Source organism: Lycium ferocissimum, chromosome 11, assembly GCF_029784015.1.
Source record: "Lycium ferocissimum isolate CSIRO_LF1 chromosome 11, AGI_CSIRO_Lferr_CH_V1, whole genome shotgun sequence".
Classification (NCBI taxonomy): Eukaryota; Viridiplantae; Streptophyta; class Magnoliopsida; order Solanales; family Solanaceae; genus Lycium; species Lycium ferocissimum.
Window position 1 is genome coordinate 39,421,393 of NC_081352.1, and position 24,575 is coordinate 39,445,967.

General features: G+C 34.1%; 4 protein-coding genes and 1 pseudogene across 4 annotated transcripts; 1 reads left to right on the forward strand and 4 right to left on the reverse strand.

Annotated features, from left to right (window-relative positions):
* The first annotated feature begins 9,911 nt into the window (after positions 1 to 9,911).
* On the forward strand, positions 9,912 to 10,717 carry LOC132038316 (uncharacterized). The gene is made up of 2 exons (XM_059428997.1): positions 9,912 to 10,355; positions 10,430 to 10,717. Exons 1-2 carry the CDS (start codon positions 10,200 to 10,202, stop codon positions 10,715 to 10,717), a joined length of 444 nt encoding a protein of 147 aa, XP_059284980.1. The 5' UTR covers positions 9,912 to 10,199.
* An 801-nt stretch (positions 10,718 to 11,518) lies between these two features.
* Positions 11,519 to 12,196, reverse strand: LOC132037819 (uncharacterized). Its single transcript, XM_059428453.1, has 3 exons — positions 12,063 to 12,196; positions 11,781 to 11,995; positions 11,519 to 11,694 (listed from the first exon to the last, which is right to left on the reverse strand). The coding sequence occupies exons 1-3, from the start codon at positions 12,162 to 12,164 to the stop codon at positions 11,643 to 11,645; spliced, it is 369 nt and encodes a 122-aa protein (XP_059284436.1). The 5' UTR covers positions 12,165 to 12,196; the 3' UTR covers positions 11,519 to 11,642.
* On the reverse strand, positions 12,196 to 13,029 carry LOC132038317 (uncharacterized). The gene is made up of 2 exons (XM_059428998.1): positions 12,360 to 13,029; positions 12,196 to 12,200 (listed from the first exon to the last, which is right to left on the reverse strand). Exons 1-2 carry the CDS (start codon positions 13,027 to 13,029, stop codon positions 12,196 to 12,198), a joined length of 675 nt encoding a protein of 224 aa, XP_059284981.1.
* A 6,091-nt stretch (positions 13,030 to 19,120) lies between these two features.
* On the reverse strand, positions 19,121 to 19,215 carry LOC132038725 (U6 spliceosomal RNA; annotated as a pseudogene).
* Positions 19,216 to 19,725: 510 nt separating this feature from the next.
* Positions 19,726 to 23,186, reverse strand: LOC132035923 (glycerol-3-phosphate acyltransferase 1). Its single transcript, XM_059426089.1, has 3 exons — positions 22,377 to 23,186; positions 20,865 to 21,354; positions 19,726 to 20,262 (listed from the first exon to the last, which is right to left on the reverse strand). Exons 1-3 carry the CDS (start codon positions 23,124 to 23,126, stop codon positions 19,847 to 19,849), a joined length of 1,656 nt encoding a protein of 551 aa, XP_059282072.1. The 5' UTR covers positions 23,127 to 23,186; the 3' UTR covers positions 19,726 to 19,846.
* Between the last annotated feature and the right edge of the window lie 1,389 nt (positions 23,187 to 24,575).

Here is a 24,575-nt window from a genome sequence, read left to right on the forward strand (position 1 = left end):
TAGATACTTCATATTAGAGCCCTGCTCTACAGCTATGAAGAGAGAAAATGCTCAACTACTACTAATCATTTACTCTGATCCTCGACCTCTCTTTAATACTGGGTATAACTCATTTCAAGTATTTCCTTACTTATTCTAAGGGTACAATGATCCGAAATGTGGAACGATTTCTAGCCTGTATCTGAAACTATTATTCAGCACATGCCAGGAATGATAAAGATACGTACCCTAAATTTCCTAAATGTGAAAATCTTCAATTGTCTCTCAATAGTCCCTAAATTTTAACAAATTCTTACGTTAGAACGTTTAAGTCATTGTACGTTATGGTTTCATAAACCTAAACGTAAGCTTTTATGCATTTTCGCTCATTCAAACACTTAATTTTATCTGTCCAAAAGACTGTATAAAGACTTTAACATAATTAAATATTCCCTTTGTTTATTTTTACTTATCCATAATAAATTTTGCGCCCACTAGAGAAATAATAATGAAGTGCATATTTAATCACAATATTCAGATTGGTGTATAGTCTCAATGGACCTGGGAAATGATTTGGGAAATGAACAGTTAATTTAAGGGTAAAACATGAAAAAGAAATACGATTTCTTTTTCTTGATATATTAAAGTGGATAAGTAAAAATAAAAATTATTTTTAATATAGTGGATAAGTAGAAGTGAACGGATGAGGTGCACCTCCTCCGAAACAATAGTATGGTTGTTTCAGTTGTTTACTTATTTAATGAGACGTACGTAGCAGCGGACGTTTCATCATTGATGCACTATTTTTCAAAGTCGACCCTTTTCCGTATTTTTAATATAAACTTGTCTATCACATGCAACAGTATGATTTTCCATTTACGTGAATTTTAGTTGATGCAATCGCTTAGTTGGTTACCTGAAGTTTTACTTTATTGGTGAAAGTTCGATTCTCCATCTTGTAATTTCCTCCCCCATTTCCTCTTTCCCTACCCTCAAGGCCTCAATTAAAATAAAAAAAAATTACATTTTACTATTTAATTGTCATTGAGAATTTTTTATCAAATTCGTCTCTTAAGTAAGAGCGGAAATTTAATTGTAGTATCGAAGTAACCAGAAATTACATTTTTAGGCTATAGCTTGTCAATATTGGTACGGATTTCCACATATAGACTCAAATACTAGTCAGGGAAATCAGACTCAATGATTACTTTGGGCTTAAGTTTGTGATCTTTCATCATTTTGTCCATAACATAATGATCGTTATTTCAAGGACATGCAATTGACTGATGAACCGAAGTAGATATATTTGCGTATGCTCAACTCCTTTTTGGCATTAGAAGGTTACTATCAACTAATTATAATGCATCATTGGTGAATAATAGCCTGTTTGGTTAAGCTTCTAAAATCATCTTATTTTAAAAAGTACTTTTTCTTTTTAAGTACTTTTCAAAAAAGTATTTTTAGCGCAATGAAATGTTTGACGAATTAATTTAAAAAAGCACTTTTGAGAAAGAATTAGCGTTTTAGCCAAACTTTTTAAAAAGTGTTTCTATGTGTATTTTTCTCAAAAGTACTTTTCAAAAAAGTATTTTTTTTAGCTTCTAACAAACTACTTTTGCTACTCTCCAGAAGCATTTATTTTCTCCCAAAAGCTTGGTTAAACACCTCACTTTTTTTCAAATAAGCACTTATTGAAAAAATAAGTACTTTTGGGGAAAAATAAGTTTGGCCAAACAGGCTATAAAGACTGGTTGATTATTTCATCCTTTCCTTATTACAATTAGTCACCTTACAAATATTGACAGATCAGCGAAAAGTCTGATTTGAGTAATTTCCTTCTATTTTTGGTAAATATGGCTTATTAAGAACCATAATTTCTTCAATAGCTAGCAAACATGACCCATCTCTTTTAATGCCACCCTTTCAACAGTCTGATTTGAGTAATTCGTTTCTAATTTTGGTAAATGTGTCTGATTATGAACCATATTTTCTTCAACAGCTAGCAAGCATGGCCCTATCTCTTTTAATGACAGCCTTTCAAAAGTCGTGGGGTACGATCAGATTGCTAACAAGAATGATAACAATCATTCAAAATTTACAATTAATCTGAAATGAGACAATGGCACTTTCATATTAAATAACGATGATTCTGCTTTAGGAAACCCAAGAGCTGGCATGGGATAGTTAAGAGTTGTCAGGAATAGTAGAGGAACTGGATAATTGTGTATTATGAGACAGATACCGCATTATCTGCATCACCAGTTCTAGGCGTGTACTATGCCTTTATTCCTAATACAACATAAGTATAATTTATCTGAGCTTTTAGCTAACATGCAGGGTTTGAAAATTACCTTTAGTAATCTCTAGTTATTCCACAGAGGTAATTCGTTTGATTGAAGAAGGTCACAACGTCAATTACGTAACCCCTATGATAATCCTATCATTGGTGAACGTATGTGTAAACTTTTTGGTAGGTTATCTGATGTGGCTGTGTAGACATTATTGCTAATAAAACGTTCAAAGAGGAAAATACAAGTCAGGAAGATCAGACTCAATGATAATTACTTAAGGCTTAAGCTTGTGATCTTTTATCATTTGTCCATACTCCATAACAGAATTATTGATGTTTCAACGACATGCAATTAACTAATGGACTAAAGTAGATATATTTTGTGACTTTTTTGTACATGCTCAAATTTTTTTTTTTGCTATTACGCGTAAGAGATTTGAATCAACAAATTTTAACGCATTATCGGTGAATAAGACTGGTTTATCATTTAGGAGTAGTTCCTTTCCCTGTAATTAATAGCTAATCACCTTATAAATATTGACAGATGGGCAATATTCTCTCCGTCTACTTTTGTTTGTCTAGTATATACTAAAGATAGATATCCACTTTTATTTGTCTAGTTTTGAAAATTAATATAGAATTCACCATTTTATACTTATTTTATCTTTATTATTAAGTACTATTCATTTTCCAAAACATTAAATTTATCATATTTAAAGGGTAAAATAGTAAAATTGTCATTTTATTAATTAGTAGTACTTTTTAAGGGGTGTGCCAAATCAAACATGGACAAGTAAAATGGTCGGAGAGAGCTGGTAACAAGGCTAATCTCTTTCAGGTTTTGGCATATATATATTTGACTAATTAGGAACAATTAATCTCTTAAACAGCAAGCATGACCCTATCCCTTTTAATGACATCTTTTCAAAAGCCGTCGAGTACGATCATATTATTAACATGACCGATAAAAATCATTCAAAATTTATAATTAATGTGAAATGGGAACCCTAGACAAAGGCACTTTCAAATTAAATACAGGGAACCCTGCAAGAATTGATGGGATAGGATAAGTTTTTAAGAATCGTGGAGGAGACTGAATCAATGATTTTACGAGAGATATTTCTAATCGTACAACTTATCTGAGTTTTTAACTATCATGCAAGGTTTGAAAATTGCACTTGGAAATAGACGTAATTAAATTTATGATAATCTCTGAAGATGTTGGAGCCCATACTTCCAACCCCCGTATCAGTCGACAACAACAGTCCATTTCAGTTATTGGGCCTTTGCTTAATGGGTCATCTTTCCTTTTCTTTATTAAGGGACCCGGCCCTTGTCTATTGATTTTTCATTTTTAGTGTATTATATATACATCATTGATCGATTTGGGTTTGACTAATCGAAAATATCTTTTATTTACTTTCTCTCTCTATCTTCATTTCCTCTCTCACCGACTTAGAGATTTAGGGTAAAGTTCACCAAATATCTATTCAAGTTCTTCAATTTCTCAGGTTAACATGGTATCAGAGCATCGATCCAAGTAATCGATGTTACAATTTCCGCAATTCGAAGAATAATTCTCTCATTTTGTATAATTTCCAATTAGGAGACCTCTTTGTAGTTTTTTTCCAAGTTTTGGGTTATTTATTGACGTCTAGTTCGATTGTAGAGCGTTGTGGTTGAAAAGCAAAGGCTCTTAATTCGAAATTGAAGGAAGAGGGCAACAAATCTCATGACCCATTTTCCCCTTACCAAAGTAGAAACTCTAATTTTTTATTTTTGCTTGATTCTACACGGTGTTATATGATGGTAATCGCTTGTAAGAATGTGAATTTGTAGTATTTGTTTGAATAATTGTGAATGGATGATTTTTGCATTGTTTGTTTTTTCCTTTGTTGAAGTGCGATTTTTTGAAAAACTTAGAACAATACTCCTAGTTTTCCAATTTAGTGGGATTTGTGTCACTATCAATGGCTACAGAGAGCGTATCCTCTTCTTCCTACAAACAACGACTGTTTTACCCGAATTGAGCTCCACTATCGATTTATCACACCCTCTCTATGTCCATCCATCGGATAATCCGTTATGATGGCATAAATGATCCCTAAAAGAAATGTATTGATTGCTTTATCTGCTAAAAACAAAGCAAGCATGGTTAATGGGAAAATACTGAAACCTAGTGATGATTCTCCCATCCTCGATTACTGGCTTAGGTGTAATGATATGGCGTTCGCATGGTTGAGCAATTCACTCTCCAAAGACATTGATGAGAGTGTGCTTCATTGTGAGACTGCTAGGGATATTTGGCTTGACCTAGAAGATAGGTATGGACAGACCAATGTCAGTAGGTACTATCAGGTTCAAAGGGAAATTGTTGGGGTTGTACAAGGTTCATCTGACACTGCTAGTTATTTCACCAAACTTAGAAGATTATGGGATGAGCTTAGGGGTGCCTCGTTTTTTGTAGTTAAGGTGGCGAGACCCGGTGTAGTGAAGGACAAAGCTCATTGATTTTTCATTTATTCAAATGTAAAACATTCTCGTATGTCTCCTATTCCCGGTTGACATAATTCTGGGCTTCTTCGTGACTAGTCGAGGGAAATACAATCTTCTAAATCATCTTTTATCTTAGACTCAACTTCTTTCTCTACTAAGTCTACTTTACATGCTTCTGGTTCCCATAATTCCACCTCACATGGTTCACATACTTCCCCATTCACCAGCAGTAGTAAGGGGTACTCTCAAAGGGTCAGTTTTGACAATAGGAAGTCAAGCTTAGTCTGTAAATACTGTAAGAAAACTAGTCACTCAGTGGAACAGTGTTACAAACTTCATATTTCAATTTTCGCAAGTTCTAAAGAAAATCGGATCTCTCATTGACGAGTCTAGGGTAGATTCGAATTTCAATAGACAAACTTTCGAGATCTTCTTCCAAGTTTTTGGCTTATAGGTTCGACAGGAATAAAAATCAATACATCATGTCCTTATTTCAACAATCTAACCTGTCTGGCAACTCTCAAGACAACTCTATGGCAATGGGTACATTTGCAGGTATGATTTGTAGCTTTGCTACCTATGTTGTTGCTTTCTGTGCCCCAAAAAGATAACACTTGATTATAGATTCGTAGAGAAACCAACACGACTTCGAAATATCTTCATAACATTCTCTTTACTTTCCTACTTATCTTGTTATTTACCTAATGGTTACAGTAAAAGTAAATTGTCATTATTTTAGTATTTGTTTGAAGTGTTCTTATAATTCATCGTAGTGAATTCAATGTAATTTTTGTCCTCGAACCGTTGATAAGTGCATTGTGATGTAAAATTTAGAACTCTTCTCTCAGTTGTATCCAATTTAAGTGGGATCTTGGTAGAGAAGAAAATGGCTTGTATGTTCTACATTCAACTTCTAATGGCTTTTCTCCTATATACACCATCTATAAATACCATGCTCTAGCTCAAATTCTATCAGATTCATTACACTTGCACTACTACTTGTAATCCTCCAACATCTATTAATAAAGCAGATTTGTTTTGGCATCAAATACTTGGGCATATGCCTTTTCATAGGATGAGATTAAGTCCATTCTTGTCTGATAAAATTTCCTCTAAACAGTCATTTATATGTCCTGTTTGCCCACTAGCTAGACAACAGAGGTTACCTTTTCCAGATAGCCTTATCAAAACAACTCACTGTTTTTAACTCATTCACCTTGACCTATGGGGTCCCTATCACAGTAGAACCTACAATGGTTTCAAGTATTTCTTAACCATTGTAGATGATTTTTCTAGAGTGACTTGGACTCATCTCCTCTCATGAAAAAGTAATGCTTTCTCTGTTATTAAATCTTTTGTCTTAATGATCAAAACTCAATTCAACTCTAATATTCAGGCTATCAGATTAGATAATGCCTTTGAACTTGGTTCCAGTTCACAGGCCTCTGCATTTTTCTCTGCTCTTGGCATTGTTCATCAAACTACTATTCCTCACACACCTCAGCAGAATGGTGTTGTTGAAAGAAAACACAAGCACCTTTTAGAGACCTCTAGGGCTCTGCTATTTCAGTCCAAACTTCCACTTGAATACTAGGGGGAATGTGTTCTCACTGCCAAATATTTGATCAACAAGTTTCCTTCACATGTTCTTCAAAATGTCTCCCCTTACAAAAAATTGCATGGTAATCCACCCCCTTATTTCAATTTAAGAACTTTTGGCTGCCTGTTTTTTGCTATTATTCCTAAGGTAGGCACAGACAAATTTAAACCTAGAGCATCCCCTTGTTTTTTATAGGATATCCAGTTGGAAAAAAGGGTTACAAACTTCTCAATTTAGATAACCACTCTATTCTCTTCTCAAGAGATGTCATTTTCCATGAACATATTTTTCCTTATCACTCCTCCTCCCCTGCTTTTGTTTTTCCTATCTTTTCTACAAGTTTTGAACAACCTTCACCTTCTACATATACTCCTCCCACTCCACTTGCACCTACCTCACAGTCCTCCTCTTCCCCTTCTTCCACTCTTCCACCATCTTCTCCCATACTTCCCTATTCCTCTTCCATCTCCTCCTTCTTCTCCAGTTGCACCTCATCTCCCTCCTTCCCCAGTACTGCTTGTTCAACCCACTAGACAATCTTCTAGGGTACCCGTCTAACCTAAGTACCTTCATGACTACATCTGCTCCTTTGTCACTCCCATCATTTCAAATAATTCTAAGTTTACTTCTTCTGATATGCACCTTCATAAGCCACAGCATTACCAGCAGGCTGCTCCTCATCCTGCTTAGCAGGATGCCATGCTTAAAGAATTTACTGCTTTAGATACCAACAACACTTTCCCCCTGGAAGAAAGTCATACATTGTCCCCTTGCCCCCTGGAAGAAAGTCATTCCTTGTAAATGGGTTTACAAAATCAAACAGAAGTCTGATGGTTCTATTGAAAGATTTAAGGCAAGACTGGTTATTAGAGGGGATTCAAAAACTGAGGGAGTGGATTAAAATGAGACTTTCAGCCCTGTAATGAAGATTACCACCATTAAATATCTGTTAACCCTTGTTGTCAAGCACAATTGGACAGTCCATCAACTGGATGTCAATAATTCTTTTCTTCACAGGGATCTTTATGAAGAGGTGTACATGAAAATTTCCCTTGGCCTCGATGTTCACAATCCTTCTCCTGGTATTCAACTTGCTTGCAAACTAAAGAAATCCTTATATGGTCTAAAACTAGCATCCAGACAATGGTTTGCCAAGCTATCTCAATCCCTTGTTTCCACAGGTTACTCTCCCAATAAGAATGATAGTTCACTCTTCACAAAGTTGTCTGGTTCATCCATTGTTTCCTTGGGGGGTATGTTGATAACATTTTACTAGCAGGAAATGATGATTCTGAGATAAATTCCTTAAAATCCTTTCTGGACTCCCAATTTAGAATTAAGGACCTTGGTTCAGTGCATTATTTTCTTGGGCTCGAGGTATCTCCAGTTTCTTCTGGTTACATCATTAATCAGAACAAGTACACAATTGATCTTCTTTCTGAGTTCCACTGTATTGATGCCAAGCCTGTTCTTACTCCCCTAGATCCTTAATTCAAACTTTTATTGGATATTGGAGAGCCTCTGCCTGATCCTTCAGTTTATAGGAGACTAGTTGGAAAACTCAATTTCCTCCAACACACCAGACCCAACATCTCTTTCTCTATACAATACTTAAGTTAATTTTTGGTCTCTCCTAGAGTCCTTCACATGTTAGCAGCCCTTCATGTCCTCAGGTATCTCCTTAATGATCCTGCTCAGGGGATATTATTGACAAATACTGATGACTTTTCTCTTGTTGCCTATACTGACTCTGATTGGGCTGCCTGTCCACTTTTAAAAAAGTCTGTCACTAGTTTTTACATATTGCTTGGTGGTTCTCCCATCTCCTGGAAGTTCAAGAAATAACCTACTGTGGCATTATCATCAATAGAAGCTAAATAAAGAGCCCTTAAAAAGGTGGTAGCAGAGGTTGTTTGGCTACAAAGACTTTTGGCTGATATGGGATTATGTGTCTCTTCCCCTATACCAATTCACTGTGACAGCCAAGCTGCTCTCCATATTACTCGTAATCCAATTTTTCATGAGCGAACTAAACACATTGAGGTTGATTGCCATTATGTTCGGGATGTGCTTAATTCTAGTGTTGTTTCTCTTCATCATGTTACTACTGCTGAGCAACTTGCTGATATTCTTACTCAAGCTTTGACTGGGGTACTTCATTATCTCATTTTGCCAAGCTTGGTGTGCGCTCACCCTCCATCTTGAAGGGGGGTGTTGGAGCCCATACTTCTTTTGTATCCAATGACAACAACTCCATTTCTAATATATCGGGCCTTTGCTTAATGGGCATCTTTCCTTTTCTTTATTAAGGGACGCGGCCCTTGTCCGGTTGATTTTTCATTTTTAGTAAAAATGTAATATATGTACATCATTGACTGATTTGGGTTTGACTAATCAGAAAATATCTTTTATTTACTTTCTCTCTCTATCTTCATTTCCTCTCTCACCGACTAAGAGATTTAGGGTAAATTTCACCCAATATTTGCTCAAGTTCTTTAATTTCTCAAGTTAACAGAAGATTCACAGAGGTAATTCGTATAATTAAAGAAGGTCAGACCCTTTATAATGATCTTATCATCACTTGAATGCATGTCACTAATTTGAAAATTGGGCCATTCAGAGCTAAAGCATAGCTAAAGAAAACAAAACAAGGTTGCCGACCGACCTCTGCGATGAGGAAGAAATTCGGGAAAATATATTTTGATCGTTTAAGACTTTTGGCCGCTCCTCCCACGTTTGTCAATGAAGCAGTTTAAACATATACATATTAAGAATTAACTTTTAAATGCCAAATAATGCGATGTAATAGCAATTTAGTAGAGGAATCGATCTGAACTACCACGGAGCTAAAACACTCCCGCACACATGCACCCCTCCCACCCCCTCTGTATATTGCACCACTGTCATCTTTCCGTTGCCCATCATATCCCCTTTTGTTAAGTTTTTCGTTACAAACTTCAATATAATTTTATCGATTTTGTATCTTGTAATCATCTTTCATTGAAGAAATGATAAGAGTTGGTGACTAGCTGTGAGTTTTCTTCCCCTTGATGCCATGAACACTTTTAACTTTAAAAGCTGAATGGGGCGCGATGACAGTGGATTGCGCGGAGACAATTTCGAGGTTCATTATGTTGATTTTTTTAAAAAGGTATGAATGGGAAATGGAAGAGGCCCCTTTTGGATTGCACCTCCTCATCTCACCCTTTCACTTCTTATAAATGCAGAGGCCTTGCCTCATATTTTAGACATTGAAAAATTCTGAAATTTTTCCTCCTCTTTGCATTATTTTTCAAAACAAAACATAAGTGTCGTGTGATTTGCTGCCGCCATTTGAGTTTGATGAAGTTCTACAACTTGCATTATGCTATTGCTGTATAGTTTTCCGTTCTATCAAACATCGACATCGACATCGTGCCTTTTTTCAATAAGACACCTAAACTTTGCCTATGTCCTATGACCCCCCCCCGGACATGTTCAAACTTTAATAAATACCATCTTTTGACCCATTTCGAACCAGGCGTGGAAGCACGCAAGAAGAGCGTGTGAAGGCTCAATAAAACTTCCACAGACCAGTCAAAATGCGCCACTTGGTTTCCCAATTTGTTTAAAAAAAACCAAATCAATTTATATAACAAACTCTTCTTCCACATTTAAATTCAACGCTAAAATCACCATTGAAGCCCCCACCTTCTTCTCAATTTCTGTCCATCTCAACAAAAATTTAATTCAAAAGGTATGAAATTTCCTTATTTTATTAGCTTTACTAACTTGTAATCTTTGTTATTTTGCTCAAATTTACTTCTCCAAATTGGTTAGGGTTTTAGCAAAATCATGTCAAGGGCAAGCTTGAATCGCATTTGTAAAGATGAGAATGACCCAATGTTGCGTGAGACAGTGCGATGCAAACATGGAGACTTGCTGACAATGCAGACTTCGTGGTCGAATGATAATCCAGGAAGAAGATTTTGGTCTTGCCCACGCTATCGTGTATGTTACTTAGTCATTTAAAACTTTTTCCCCTGTTTTTTTAGTTAAATTGACTCGTTTGTTACCCATTTTAGGAAAAGTCATGCAAGTTCTTCGGGTGGAGGGATCGTGATGAGATTGATGTGCGATCCAAGTTTGTTATTTCAAGATTGGCGAATAGAGTTAAGGATTTGGAAAAATCATTAGCATATTTCCAAAGTATGGAGAAAGAGATGAAATGGGTGGAGAATGAGTGTCATGATGAGGTGATGACAGAAGGGAGTTCTTGTCAAGATCAAGTGATCTCAGAGGAGAAAGATGATCATGATCTGTTGATCAAAGAGGAGATAAATGATGTGGTGATCAAAGAGGAGAAAGATTAGGTGATCAACGATCATTGAAATGATAAAAAAATAAAAACAAGGTGAAAAAAAGAAGATGAAGAATGAGGAGGCCAATTGGTATAGTTTCAGTTGGAAGTTTATCATTGTATTTGTTGTTATGATTTTTCTTTTATTAGGTTTTATCATTTAGTTGAAATTGGCATAGTTGTATCTAAGTGCCATCTGTAATTGGTTTTGTGTTTTTGTTGTTGTTTTCATAATAGATTTAGGTGGAACTTTCTTTGTTTTGTGGAAGGGGTTGAATTATGTGTATGGAACCTGCTTTGTTTTGTGTAAGGGGTTGAATTTTCTTTGATTCTTGTTAATGAATTTTGTTCTAGTTTGTGTTATATTGCTGATCATTTGCAGCCAAAACTATTCCATTCATGCTAAATGAAAGAAGTGCAACATATCAAGTAAAGGGAACTGACCATTTCATTCAATAAACTGTTGCATAAACAACTTTACATTGTAGAGTTTGATACTTAATATATCAACCTAATAGTACCAACAAAATGATAGTAGCAAATGTACATCAGTAACACCAAAATATTAGTAGCAACACCAAAAAACCAACTGAAGCAACACCAAACTAAGAGTAGCAAATTTACATCAACAACACCAAAAAAAAAAAACCAGTAGCAAAATGACATCTCCAAGTCAAAATAATAGCAGCAGCAGCAACACCAAAAATCCAACTGCAAACCAACTATTTCCATGGCACACCTTTCTAGATGTACTGCATTGACTTTGATTGTTAGCAGCAACTTTAGACCTCTGATTGTTAGCAACAACTTAGATCTTGTTTGGATTACTTTCTCACCCCTCATTTGGTCAAGTCGATTACTGGTAATGGTTTGTTTGCCCCTCCATCTGAATCCTTTGCGTGGTGTGTAACCAATATCTCCAATAACCACATCAGATCTCATAGGAGCTCTTCTACCAGTGTCAATGACCCTTCTATTTGGCATCCCAGGCTGTATAAATAAAGCACAAAGGTCAGTAACTAATTTTTCCAATTAACCAGGTGATCAAACATACAATAAGAGTTTAATGCACTTACATTAAGAGTAGTACAACCATCATCATCAACCAATACTCCAACCCCCACCATCCTTGGCCTTTTATAAGGTCTTTTTGCATGTCCACTACTTGTGCCTTCAGTCTCTTGATTTTACTGTTGCATCCCTCTTCCAATGTCTCTTCCACCACCCCTTTCACTACTTTCAGTTTCATTTTCCATCCTTTCCTTGTTTGTCTTCCCCTATTTGATCTAGCCTGGTTATTGTAATACAAAATGTTAGATTATATTCAAGGTCATGTAAGAACAATTTGATACACTTACCTGTGATTGACTAGCTGTATGAGCAGTTTGACTAGCTGTCTCAGTTTCATTTTCCATCCTTCTCATATTTGCTCTTCCACAATTTTCAGCTCCTTGTTCCATTCTTCTCTTGTTTGCCTTCCCCGTATTTGTTTTAGCCTGTTTATTGAAATACAGAATGTTAGATTATATTCAAACTTATGTAAAAACAATTTGAGACACTTAGCTTTGATTGACTTTGTTGTTTGTTGGACATCATTTGTGGACTCCTTTTGTTGTGGCCTTTGTTATGACAAAGGCTACAAGTCATAACAGCACCTCTTCTGCTAAGTTTTCCAGTGTTTTTGCTTCCATGAGCCTCCTTCCTTATAGCTTTGCTTGGTCGTCCAGGCATCTGTCTGATTACTAGTGGTTCTACTCTTGGATTATTTGATATTGGCCACATATTCATGTTGTTCATTGGCTGAATAAAATGGGCATATGTGCTCAGATAGGTATCCTTGTTATAGCAGCTAGCTACATAATGGATTGGCTCTAATCTCTTGTAGTGTAGGGCAGCAACTGCATGGGAACAAGGTATACCCTTCAGTTGCCAAGATCTGCAACTACAGGTCTGCCTAACAATGTCAACACAATGTGTACAGCCCCAAGGATCTTTAATTTCAAAACCCCTTTCACCATTCCAAGACAAAATGCACTTCATTGACTTGTTAATGTTTTCTTGTAGAGTCTTGAGAGACATGGAAGATATATCAGTGATCCATGTATTTGAAAACTCTCTCAACTTACCAATTCTTTTCATCATCTTCACCCTAATCTCTTCTAGCATTGTGATAATTGTTTTGTATCTTGCAGCCAATATCCAGTTGTTAAAACTCTCAGCCATGTTGTTGTCCACTGAATCACACTTGCTGTGCTCTTTGAAGTACCTTTTGCACCATTTATCTAAGTTGTAATACATGAGATCATCCAAATAGTCTCTGCCCATTTTCTTCATTTCATCAATATGACCCTAATCTGACTTTGCCATCATCCAAAATAATTTTCTTCTACTACGGGTAACTTAGCAAGAATATGTTTGACACCACTGTTTCTTCATTTCATAAATCATGACCCCATTTTGTCGGTCCCTAAGAAAAGCAAAAAGACATTTGCCATCATCCAAAAGAAAAATATTAATAACAAGGTTTCTTTGTTTTTTGCATGTCACTAATCGGTGTTAATTCATGTCCATCTCCAAGTTCAAGGTCATTCTTCAAGTTAGCAAACCATCTCCAATAAATCTTCTCATATTCAACAATCGCCCAAGCAATAGGCACATTTGGTTGTTTCCATCCTTGCAACCGCAACCAATAAACCTTTACACACATTTGAGAAAACATCCATCCGCAATGCACCTCCTTGTACCTCCAAATAATGCTTTCTTTAAAGCATCAAAGCACACATAAAACCCTCAAAGATCTTCTTTCCAAAATAAGAAGATCAATCCAACTTTAACAACATAAATGCTGTCTGGATTAGATCTTAATATCTCATCTCTATAATCAAATATTCTACCATACTTAGCAACATGATCACCCCTAATCTCTTGTAATATTCTATCCCTAGCTCTTCTCACTGTTGTCTTTCCAACATAGATATCCAGTTCCTTCCTAATGATCTCCTGAAAATCCACTATCCTAATATTTGGCTGCTCAGTAACTCTGTTTTTGTATCTATCAGCCAGATATCTAGAATTGCACAAATGGTTATGAGTGGAAGTCATGCATTTGTGGATAGGGATGTATGTTCTAACAACAAAATTTGTACTAGAACTGTCCAAACTTGCAAACAATAACCATGGACAACCCTCTTTGCAGCATCTGACCCTAACTCTGTTGGGCTCATTCACATATTTTTCAATCTGGATTTTTTCTTGAACTGCATATTTAGTAACTGCCTTCCTAAATTCTTTTACATCTGCAAACACCAACCCTAATTCCCAAACAATCTTCTCAGAAGTAGGATCAAATACAACTTTGTTTTTGGTCTTTTTTCTTCTAAGAGGTTTATGTACTACTTGTTCAATCTCTTCCTCATCTGCCCATCCCGTTTCATCATCTAATTCAAAGCTAGGGGCCTCATCACTTGTATAGTAAGGTTCATCACCCCCTAGCTTACCATCTAATTTATCCTTGTCAACAGCAGTCTGATCATACCCTATATCTGGTCCCTTTTCAGTAATATGAATCTGTTCATCAGTAGTAACTCAAGCTCTCCTATTTGCCCTGTTAAAATGTCTTCTATTTTCCCTAAAATCTCTATACTCTTCATGAACATCACTATTTTCTAAAACCTCTTCAATACCTATGCTATCTTCACTATCCCCTTCACATCCATCCTCTACATCCTCTCCACTTGTATCCTCATCAACTTCAGACTCACAAGTAGGATCATCAGTGGGATTATGAGGTTCAGGATTAGTTGATGGTTCAGCAGGTTCAGCAGTAAGGTTAGAAGTTTCAGCAGTAGGGTTATAAGGTTCAGCAATAGGGTTAGCAGGTTCAGCAAAAGGGTTAGGAGGGTTTGAAGGCTCAGAAGTTAGGTTTGGAGACTCACATGTAGTGTTTGGAGGCTCAACATTAGGGTTTGGGGGGATTGGATACTCAACAGCATCATTTAAGGGTGTTGAAGATTCCTCACCTACCCCACCAACACCATTTTGGGGGACATATTCTAAAGCCAATGCAACACATGGTTCATTCACCTCGTGGCACACAAAAATATCTAATGTATCACCATTACTTAACAAAGATGAAATGTCACAAATAACCTTATCATTCACAACTTCAACCAAATAACCATTGAAAGGATACTTAACAAAAAAAAGAACAGTCAGTTGTATATCCTAAATGCTTTATGTAGTCTCTCAATTCAAAGTAGGACATTCTATCAATGTCACAGTCCAGAAATTCAGTAACAGACCCACCAACATATTTTGGTCGGGCACTAAACACAATACGACCCCCATGGTGCCATCTCAACGTGATTAGAACAAAAGACATGATATCACACACCCTGAAATATAGCAGGTTCAAAAATCTTTAAAACACAATAAATCGATCAACAAAAACGCTAACTAAAATCAGTATATGTAGATGCAATCAAGAACATTAAGAGAAATAAGTGTAAAACAATATATCTTGCAGCAAATAACACAAAAACACTAAGTATCCAACAAAAATTCAGTGCATGCAACACCAAAAAATGAATTTTTAAACAACAATAACAAACCCTAACCTGTGACCCTTCACTTCTTCGATTAGATGCTTATTTTGTACCCACAAAGTCAAATTTCCCTTCAATTTTCCGATAGAAGTAGCTAGAACACTTTTATGGTTAAGATGAGGTTAAGATCGATAAAGAGGGAATGAAAAGTCATCCGGGTGTTTTTTTGGTAGAGAAATAAGAAAAATGGGGGGAAATATTAGGGTAAAACAGGTCAAACCCGATGGGTCACCTATAATTTTATTTGTAATTATTTTAATCGAATGTGTATTACACGTGCAAAATTTTATTCCACGCCTGGTTCGAAAATGGGTCAAAAGATGGTATTTATTAAAGTTTGAACATGTCCAGGGGGGTCATAGGACACCCGCAAAGTTTAGGTGTCTTATTGAAAAAAGGTGTCATCTCCAGGAGGGTATTTATGTATTCTCTCTATCATTCATACTAATTTTCTAGCTTTCAGTTTTATGGGGGCGATGTCGATGTTTGAACCATATATGTACTAACCACGTGCTCAATTGCTCATTAGATAATTATGGTGATACTTTCTCTCCGTTCATTTTTACTTGTCCACTTTGAACTTTTCACGCTATTTAAGAAATAATAAATGGAGTACATAATTTATTAATGTATCCATATTAATTTATGCATATTTTATTGGATTTGAAAAATGATTTGAAGTGAGTAATTAATATTGTGGGTAAAACAGGAAAAAATAAATTATCTTCTCTTGATATGCTAAAAGTGACAAGTAAAAGTGAAAATTTAATTTTAGAATATTGGACAAGTAAAAGTGCACGGCGGCGGGAGAGTAGTTTGCAAATCTATGAGCAAGTGCCCATCAGTGATCAGACTCGAGGTCTTATTCTGATTAATATTTTTACTCCAGATGTCAGGGAGGTTTGCAGACCATTAAATACTCTGGGCCTTAAATCATTGACAATTAGGGCCTGTTTGGAAAGCCACCCAGGTAATTGGAATTGGGTGTAATTGGGTGTAATTACGCTTGTCCGTTGTTTGACCAAGTAATTACATTAGAAGGGGGTGGGTGTAATTGACGGTGTAATTACACTCTCCAATTCTCGGGGGGGCCGAGAATTGGGAGTAATTACACCCCGTAATTAAGTGGTTGCTTTTTAGTTTGTTTATTTTTTTACTTTAATTTATTTTTATTTTTAATTTATTTTATTTCTATTATTTTAATTTTTTTTTTTTTTAATATTTTTTTTATTTCTATTATTTTAATTTCTTTTTTATTTTTACTTTTTTATTATTTTTATTTTTTAAAATGTATTTTTCTTTTTGTATTATTTATTTTTTATTTTCTTTCTTTTCATTCCCAACCTTTACTTCTTGTGATTCCATGTAATTGCTCGTATTTTTTTATTTTATTCATTTAGCATAACCGTGTTATTATTCTAATATTTGAAACTACACCTCTTAATATTGGAAAGAATGAGTTATTAACAAACTTGACATATAACAATGACGTTATTAAAGTAGAATTTCATTGTGAATGGGGTTATAGACTTATATTTTTCCTTTCTTTTGAATTATTTACTTAAGTTACGTCTAACTTACTTACGTAATGTTGGAAGTTGACATAAGAGTATTATGTTGAACTTTTTCTTTTGATTTTGAATTTAGGTTATATTTTCAATTTTAAGTTATTTGCTTTCACATTGCATGTTGTTTATTTTTCACTTACATTTGATGGATTTTTTGTGTCAAACATTTGAATAATGTTATGGCATTATATTTATTAATATTATTTTTTTGTCAAACATTCAATCCATGACGTTCTCACAAAAAAAGTCTTCTTTTAAGTTTTATAATTAATTAAAATTAAATATTAATTTGAAAAATATATATCAATTATTTTTGTTACAATATTAGTTACAAATATATTATTATTAATTAATATATTTTCAAGAAACTATGTGTTATTAAATAACTAATTTAATATCATTTATAAAGGCAATATTTTTTAAATATTAATTTTAAATTTTTTATAATTAAATTTTATTTTTAAATTAAACTAATCGTGTAATTACACTTGTGCAACCAACAAAGACGCTTGTAATTACACTCGTAATTACGTTATGACAAACAAACAGGTCGTTGTAATTACACTACTGTGTAATTACTAGGCTGTGTAATTACTACCCTAGTAATTACACCAATTCCAATTACCAGGTGGCTTTCCAAACAGGCCCTTAATGCAAATTTGGTCCAAATATCCGTGCGATCAAGAAGCTGTTGTTTTTCTTTCCAAATAATACGATAAATGTTTGAAAACGATCTAGGAGATATCAAGGAAATTTTTTGGAGATATAAAGAGAGTAAGTTATGAAACGTTCATACGTAATGCTATTTACTTGGCTAACTTTTCTGATGAATATGGTACTCCCTCCGTCTCAAATTATTTGCCGTGATTTCTAAAAATAGTTATTTTAAATTATTTGTCGTTTTAAAAGTTCAAACAAAATTTATTATTTTTTCTCATTTTATCTATAGTAGTAATTGCTCTTGAAGACTACAAACACCTCAATAGAGATATTATATGAGGGTAAAATAGTCAGACTCCCCCTCTTAATTACTTAATATTTTCTTAAGGGGCATGTAAAAGAAAAACCCGACACATAATCTGAGACGGAGGAGTAATATTATAAACGACACTTATTTTGGAACAAAAGAAATGCAATCTGAAAAGTCGTAATTTACAGCCCTTCAGATTCAGACCACAAGTATTGAGAGGCTGATCTAGAATTTTTAATTTATGGTTTTGAACTATAATTCTTTATGTTTACTGTGTTCGGAGTTGATTATATATACATATTAAATAAAAAAATTAACACAGAAATAAAATTTAAGCCAAAAACACTGAATTTAAGACCTACATTGGATCCGCCCCAGCAAGAATCGATGTCCGTACTCCATTTTTACTTGAAAAAAGAAGAGAGATGTCTCAATCACTCTCTCTGTCTATTTTAAATGTCATTTTTAAAAGGTACTCCCTCTTATAAAAAAAAAAAGTCTATTTAGTCATTTACACACCCCATAAAAAAACTACTCACTTCAAGAGAAAAAATATGTAAATTGACTAAACTATCCCTAATTAAATAAGCATTGGATTTGATTACACAACACTTAATAGGGGCAAATCTAAAAAGATAAGGTTAATTGTTTCTTGATTGAATAAGTAGACATTTTTTTTTACCCAAAAAACAAAGACTAAGTGGACACTTTTTTTTATCTGGAGAGAGTAGCATATAACTTTTTTTTTTTTTTAAAAGGAATATTGTTACTCCATTAAATGGAAGAAAGTGGCGGGTTTTTTTTTTGGTGGCGTGGGGGGCGGTGTTGGTAATGAAGTGAACCCACAATTTTATACTTAGCAAACTTTAACATATACTCCCTCCTTCCCATATTACTTGTTACTTTTCCCTTTACACTCCCCTTAAAAAATCATAAGTATATATATTTTTACTACATTACTCTTATATCTCTCTAATAAAATGCACTCTAATCAATATTGATTGCATTAAAAAGCAATTAATGTTAAGGACAAAATAGAAAAACTGCAGTTAATTCTATCTTGATTTTATAAATTGACAAGTATTTTGAAATAAATATTTATAGTAATGTTGACAACTATTTTGGGACGGAGGGAGTACTACTAAACTACAAGTCTACGCAGAGATATCTTATATATATATATATATATATATATATATATATATATTCTTTAGACAATATGGTCACCTTTTCGTTAAAAAGGCATTAAAGGTTGGAGAATGTTGTTAATTTTTTTTTTTTTTTACTATTTCTCAATTTTCGCGTGTTATCCTTACGCAGGGGTCATGATCTATATCGTTCAAAATTTATCAAATGTCCCCAAAGGGACGGAGAAAGTTGTTATATTCACAAGGAATACCGGTTGCTCAAATATTCAGAAACGGAATATTTAGTGGGCGTTTGGCCATAAAAATTATTCACTTTTTTCCGGAAATTTTTTTCACTTTTTTTATTTTTAGCGTTTGGCCATAAAAATTATTCACTTTTTTCCTGAGTTGTATTCCGGAATACTGAAAACAAGAAAAACTTGTTTTTCAAAAAAATTTAATTTTTTTCACTTTTTTACACTACATTTCACCAAAAACTACAATTTCAAAAACTATGACCAAACACAACTCCAACTCCAACTCCAACTTCAAAAATTCCAAAAAAAGTGAAAAAGTTTTGGTATTTATGGCCAAACAGGCCCTTAGTATAATTCACATTCAAAGATGTGATTTTTCACCCAATCTGAACATTGTTTTTTATATGAATCAATACTGTGAAAGATACATCTACAAATCTGGAGAAATCCAACAGAGAGATCTAACAACAATAAAAAGAATAAAATAAAGGGGAGTGTAAAAAAAATTACGTACATACCACTATTACGTAATAAAGATATATTCATATTTATATATGTGCTACTAAATAAGGTGAAAATAGCAAAGGAGGGTAAAATTGAAAAATAAAAACTAATCCTATATAGTACTAGGGTTATTTATTCTTGAATTTTGATCTTCAACTACCCCTTCATTCCCAGCTAGCATCAAATACTTGTCCCTTCTTGTAAGATTAGTGCACTCAAATCCCAATGCAGCACCTAATTGCTTTTGTATGTAATTAGCCACTTCATGGCTTGACTTTCCACCAGCACAAGTCAACTCTTTGGGCAATTTCCCAAGAATTTCAACAGTGTAACAAGGCCTTGGGTTCATCAAGAAGAAAATTGGGTCCAAGCATTTAAGCCCACTAGCAGTAGTCCCATAAAACATGCTCACATTTGTGTTCATAGCCACAGGTACAATCTCATCAGCTAATTCTGCAAATAAAGAGCTGAATCTCAATAGATATGGCTCCCTGCATGTGGTTCCTTCTGGACAAACCACTAAATCACCTATAAGAAAATAGAATAACAAAAAGTTAGAAGATGAGTTTGGCTTGTGAAATTAACTTTTCTTGAAGAGATATTACTCATATACGGGAATATAGATAAATCTCTTGAGGATACAACAAAATCATTGTATACTGCAAATAAATGTAGCCATTTCTCATAGGAATCTAAATTTATAAAGTTTAAAGAAGGCTATTCAGAATGACCGTCTTATTTTATGAACAAACATGTCCTTTTAAATTTAAATCTTGAAATTGCATATAAATTTAAATTCAAGTATTAAATATGACAGAAAAGACCAAGTCTTTTAGGAGTAACAAAGGAAACCTTCAAACTCATTTTTGCTTCCGATGTGGAATAATCTCATTTCATATATACTACTGTACTTACTACTCCATTCCATTTGACATGACATTCTTATTTTTCTGTTTAGTTTGTTCTAAAAATGTAATTTAACTTTGACCCTCTCATTTTATCCTTGTTAACATAATTTATAGCCACGTTAAAAAATGTAATGATATGTTTATGACCACATATTTTTTTATTGTTTTGTGCTCAGTCAAACACTTTCACACAAACAAAACAGTATTAGTAGTTGACATTACCTTCACTGAGCAATCTCTGCATGGTATCCCCATCTCTCTTTCTTGATCTTGTCAATCTCACAGTTTTTATAGGAGCAAGAATCTCAGACATTTTACTTAAACTATAGGTCACTGCTGTCAAAGGCTTTCCCAAAGATGTGCTAAGAAAAACAGGGTCCAAAAGGGTCCTGTGAGAGCAAACATACAACACTCCTTTGCCATTTTCTGATCTTGGAGGATCAGTGCCTTTTAATCTTAGCCTGATACCACTTAATTTGCCCAAGATAATGGCCATCTTGTAAGGCAAACAAATGCCAATGAAGAGTCTGAAAATTGCTAGTAGTATTCCAATTGGTAGCCACATGAACATGGTTAATGTTGCAAGAGGTGTAGGTAGAAATGCTAGCCTTCCATCATGAAAAACTAATGGCTTTGGATATTTTTCCCTCGGCAATATTGAGGAGCTTGTAGTATTTGCCTTTTCATCCTCTTTGTTCACCACATAAGCTTCCTGTTCAATAAAATGAAATTCAATAAAGGCACTATTACTACAGGGGAGCTCTCGTACTTAGAATGTTAGTTGTCAACTTGTCACGTGAGTAAAATAAAAGGGAGGGAATAATTGGAAGAAAAAAAAAACAAGAACTAGCTTGCCATGTGAAATGAAATGATAAGTTTTGAATTTAATTTCCATTTTTTGCTTGATGAATTACTCCTATAACTCAATGCAGACAATCCTCTACCTTGAAAATGTCAAATCACTACATTTAACAGTAATAAATGTCTGAAGAACAGTGGGACCAAATCTAGTTGAAGGTCTTATTCATTAGCATAAATTTCCTAAAACACCGAGCGAAAAAGAACAACTGGACTTCACTATTGAAAGAAAGCATATCTTGATATATGAAACGTGCGGTGAATGGAAAATTCATACTCCCTATGTTTAATAATTCCATTGTCGGTGTTTGACTGGACACGTAATTAAAAAAATAGATTTTGGTTACATATCTATAATATTATGTACGAATTTAGACAATTTCAATAGTTTTTGCTTAGACTTTATATTTATATTAGGACATTCATTACGTTAAATATGTAATAATATTCAATTGTGAACACCATTATTAAAACGAGCTATGAATTTCATGAAAAATTCAGAACTCATAGATTTCAAATTTTGGCTCTGCCTGTGGATATCAAATGTTATCCTTAAAACTTATGATCTAAACATGACATTATGTTTCTACGAAGTGGTTGGGGGGGGGGAGGCGTGGGGGGGGGGGGGTTGTGTTTATTTGTTACGGATTTGGACGAATTCAGTAACTTTTGCTTAGATTCTGTATTTATAGTAGGAAATTCACTAAATATGTATAATATTTGTGAAGTCAGTTACTACGACGATTATTCGTTCGGTGACAAGTTTAGAATCTATAGAGACTAAATTTTAGCTCCACCTCTAGTGATTACAAGACCATACCAGTAAGAGTAAAACTAGAATTTAAAGTTAAAACAGAGAGAGAACTAAAAGCATACCTTGCATAGGGAGATAAAGAGTTGATCATGAAGACCTGAATTTCCAATACCAATATCTGGCTTTTTTTCCTCATCAAATTCCTTTAATGCTCTATGCTTAATTAGTATCCCAGAACAAGATACCAATCCAGTAAAATATTTCCCAACAGTATGCAACTCAGTCCCTTTAACACAATCAACACTCAAATACTCCTTAAGGAAACCTTCCACCATAACTCTAGGCACACTAGTAAATACCACCCTTGACCCTGCTGACTTCAACACTTCATAAACATGAACATTTAAATTCTCAAGAAAAAACTTAGGCAAAACAGCTCTGCCAACACTCTCCACATCCTTTAATTTCATCCCACAGAAAGTTATAAATATCATAACTCTCAATTTAAGTTCAAAATCAAGAAACAATAAAAGTGGACTTGATAGAAGTAACAACAAGGCTCTTAATATGCTGCCACCTTCAAAGGCAATTAACATGAAATATGGGAAAAAAGATTCAGATCTAAGTAGTGTGCCTTGTATGTCACATGCAACTGTTTCTGATTTTCTTCCTTGTAAATTACACTTGTTTATATTCGGGTAAAGAGGAATTTGATGGGATGATCTAAAAGATGAGCTCTTGAAGAAAAAGCCAGAGTTTTTAACTTTCATTGCAGCTCTATAACATGATTTTGCTAGAATCTTGTATAGTAACCAATCTGCTAGCCTTAGTAGTATCATTGGAAATACCATATTTTTCACTGGGAGTGTCATTAAAAATTTTGAATAATGGAGGAAAAAGAGAGAGAAAAGTTGAACAAGATGATGAAAATTGGAAAAGAGGTAAAGGAATTTATAGGAAAAAAATTTGAAAAAGTGAAATGGAATGGTTGACTCTTGCATTTTGGTTACCCACGCTGCTAGCATTAATTGCCGCCCAATTTAAAACATTTCTTTCTTTCTATGTTCTTTCGTTTTTCTTTTTATCTTTTACTTTTATAATATTTGTGAGAATTTTTTTGTTAAGAAGTTTTAAAAAAATAGTTGGCTCTCTACATAGGTGATCAAGTTTTTTCGTTTCTTTGGTTAGCAACATTTGGTAGGTTAGAGTGTTGGTGACCGTCTACCTAGTTTCCGTTTTTCTTTGAAAATTTGTATAACGCTTTTTAGGTCTTTTTTTGAATAATCAGCACTTCCCAGTTGTCAATTTCCCGCTTTCATCTAAAAAGATTACTCATTCACAATGTCTTTTTTAAGGATTTTACTGTTTTTGGTCGAACTAACCACAAGGATTTAACATTTATATTAAATACTGTACAAATTTTGCATCGTATTTTAATAATTGTAGCAAATAATTAACACCTTATTTTCCAGTATGTTACCAATCTGACTTTCTACGAATAACAACATAATTTGATGATGCAAATATTCTTTTACATTATAATGTACAGAAATTAAGGATTTGACTTATATTGTACTATATACTAATTGTGTAAGCTACTAAACTTACAATGTGTTTTAATCTATTATAATTAACAGGTAACTGCTACCTTATTCTATCTTTATGGAACGATTAAATATAGCTATTTCTTACGTGGCTTAATAATATAAACATTTTTTACATTGGTGTAAATATCACATAATTATTGATTTGGTGTAAATATCATCAGTAACTTCTTCTTTTTTTTCATCTCCCTCCTTTAATGTTTGACTTTTCTTTGCATACACGTAGCTATGCATGAATAGGTCCTGTGTTGAAGTGTGTGCACATGTTTGGGAATACCCTTTTTGGGGCCTACAATTACCAAGGTCCTCCATGTTGCAGATAAACATAAATAGACGACCATCATCAATGCCCATGGAGTTGAATGAATCCGTCAGAAGAAGCAATTAAGAAACTTTCCAGCTTGATCCAGTTAGATGATCTATGAGTATAAATTGTTGACCATCTAATTATATTAAGTTTTGAACTTCTATTGAGTACTTAAATAAGACACGTCTATTACTACTCGGTAACACGCCATGCTGTTAAACTACAACCATGAACTACCCCAACGTTGACTTTACTGCAGTATTAAATTGATGAAAACGAAAATATGTACAAAACCAATTTTGTCATTTTTTCTTTTCGGTTGGATGCATTTAACTAATCGAAGTGTTTTGATTGTGAATATTGAATGATCTGCCAGTGTATATCATGACAAGTAGTATTTTATCTAGTTA

Coding starts and splice junctions, on each gene's coding strand:
- LOC132038316 (XM_059428997.1), top strand. CDS start 10,200: ATGTCAAGGGCAAGCTTGAATCGCATTTGTAAAGATGAGAATGACCCA. Junction 10,356..10,429: donor GGTCTTGCCCACGCTATCGT/GTATGTTACTTA, acceptor TACCCATTTTAG/GAAAAGTCATGCAAGTTCTT.
- LOC132037819 (XM_059428453.1), bottom strand. CDS start 12,164: ATGGAACAAGGAGCTGAAAATTGTGGAAGAGCAAATATGAGAAGGATG. Junction 11,996..12,062: donor ATACAGCTAGTCAATCACAG/GTAAGTGTATCA, acceptor TACAATAACCAG/GCTAGATCAAATAGGGGAAG. Junction 11,695..11,780: donor ATGGTTGTACTACTCTTAAT/GTAAGTGCATTA, acceptor TTATTTATACAG/CCTGGGATGCCAAATAGAAG.
- LOC132038317 (XM_059428998.1), bottom strand. CDS start 13,029: ATGGGCAGAGACTATTTGGATGATCTCATGTATTACAACTTAGATAAA.
- LOC132035923 (XM_059426089.1), bottom strand. CDS start 23,126: ATGACACTCCCAGTGAAAAATATGGTATTTCCAATGATACTACTAAGG. Junction 21,355..22,376: donor TCTTTATCTCCCTATGCAAG/GTATGCTTTTAG, acceptor TTTATTGAACAG/GAAGCTTATGTGGTGAACAA. Junction 20,263..20,864: donor GCAGAGATTGCTCAGTGAAG/GTAATGTCAACT, acceptor ATTTTCTTATAG/GTGATTTAGTGGTTTGTCCA.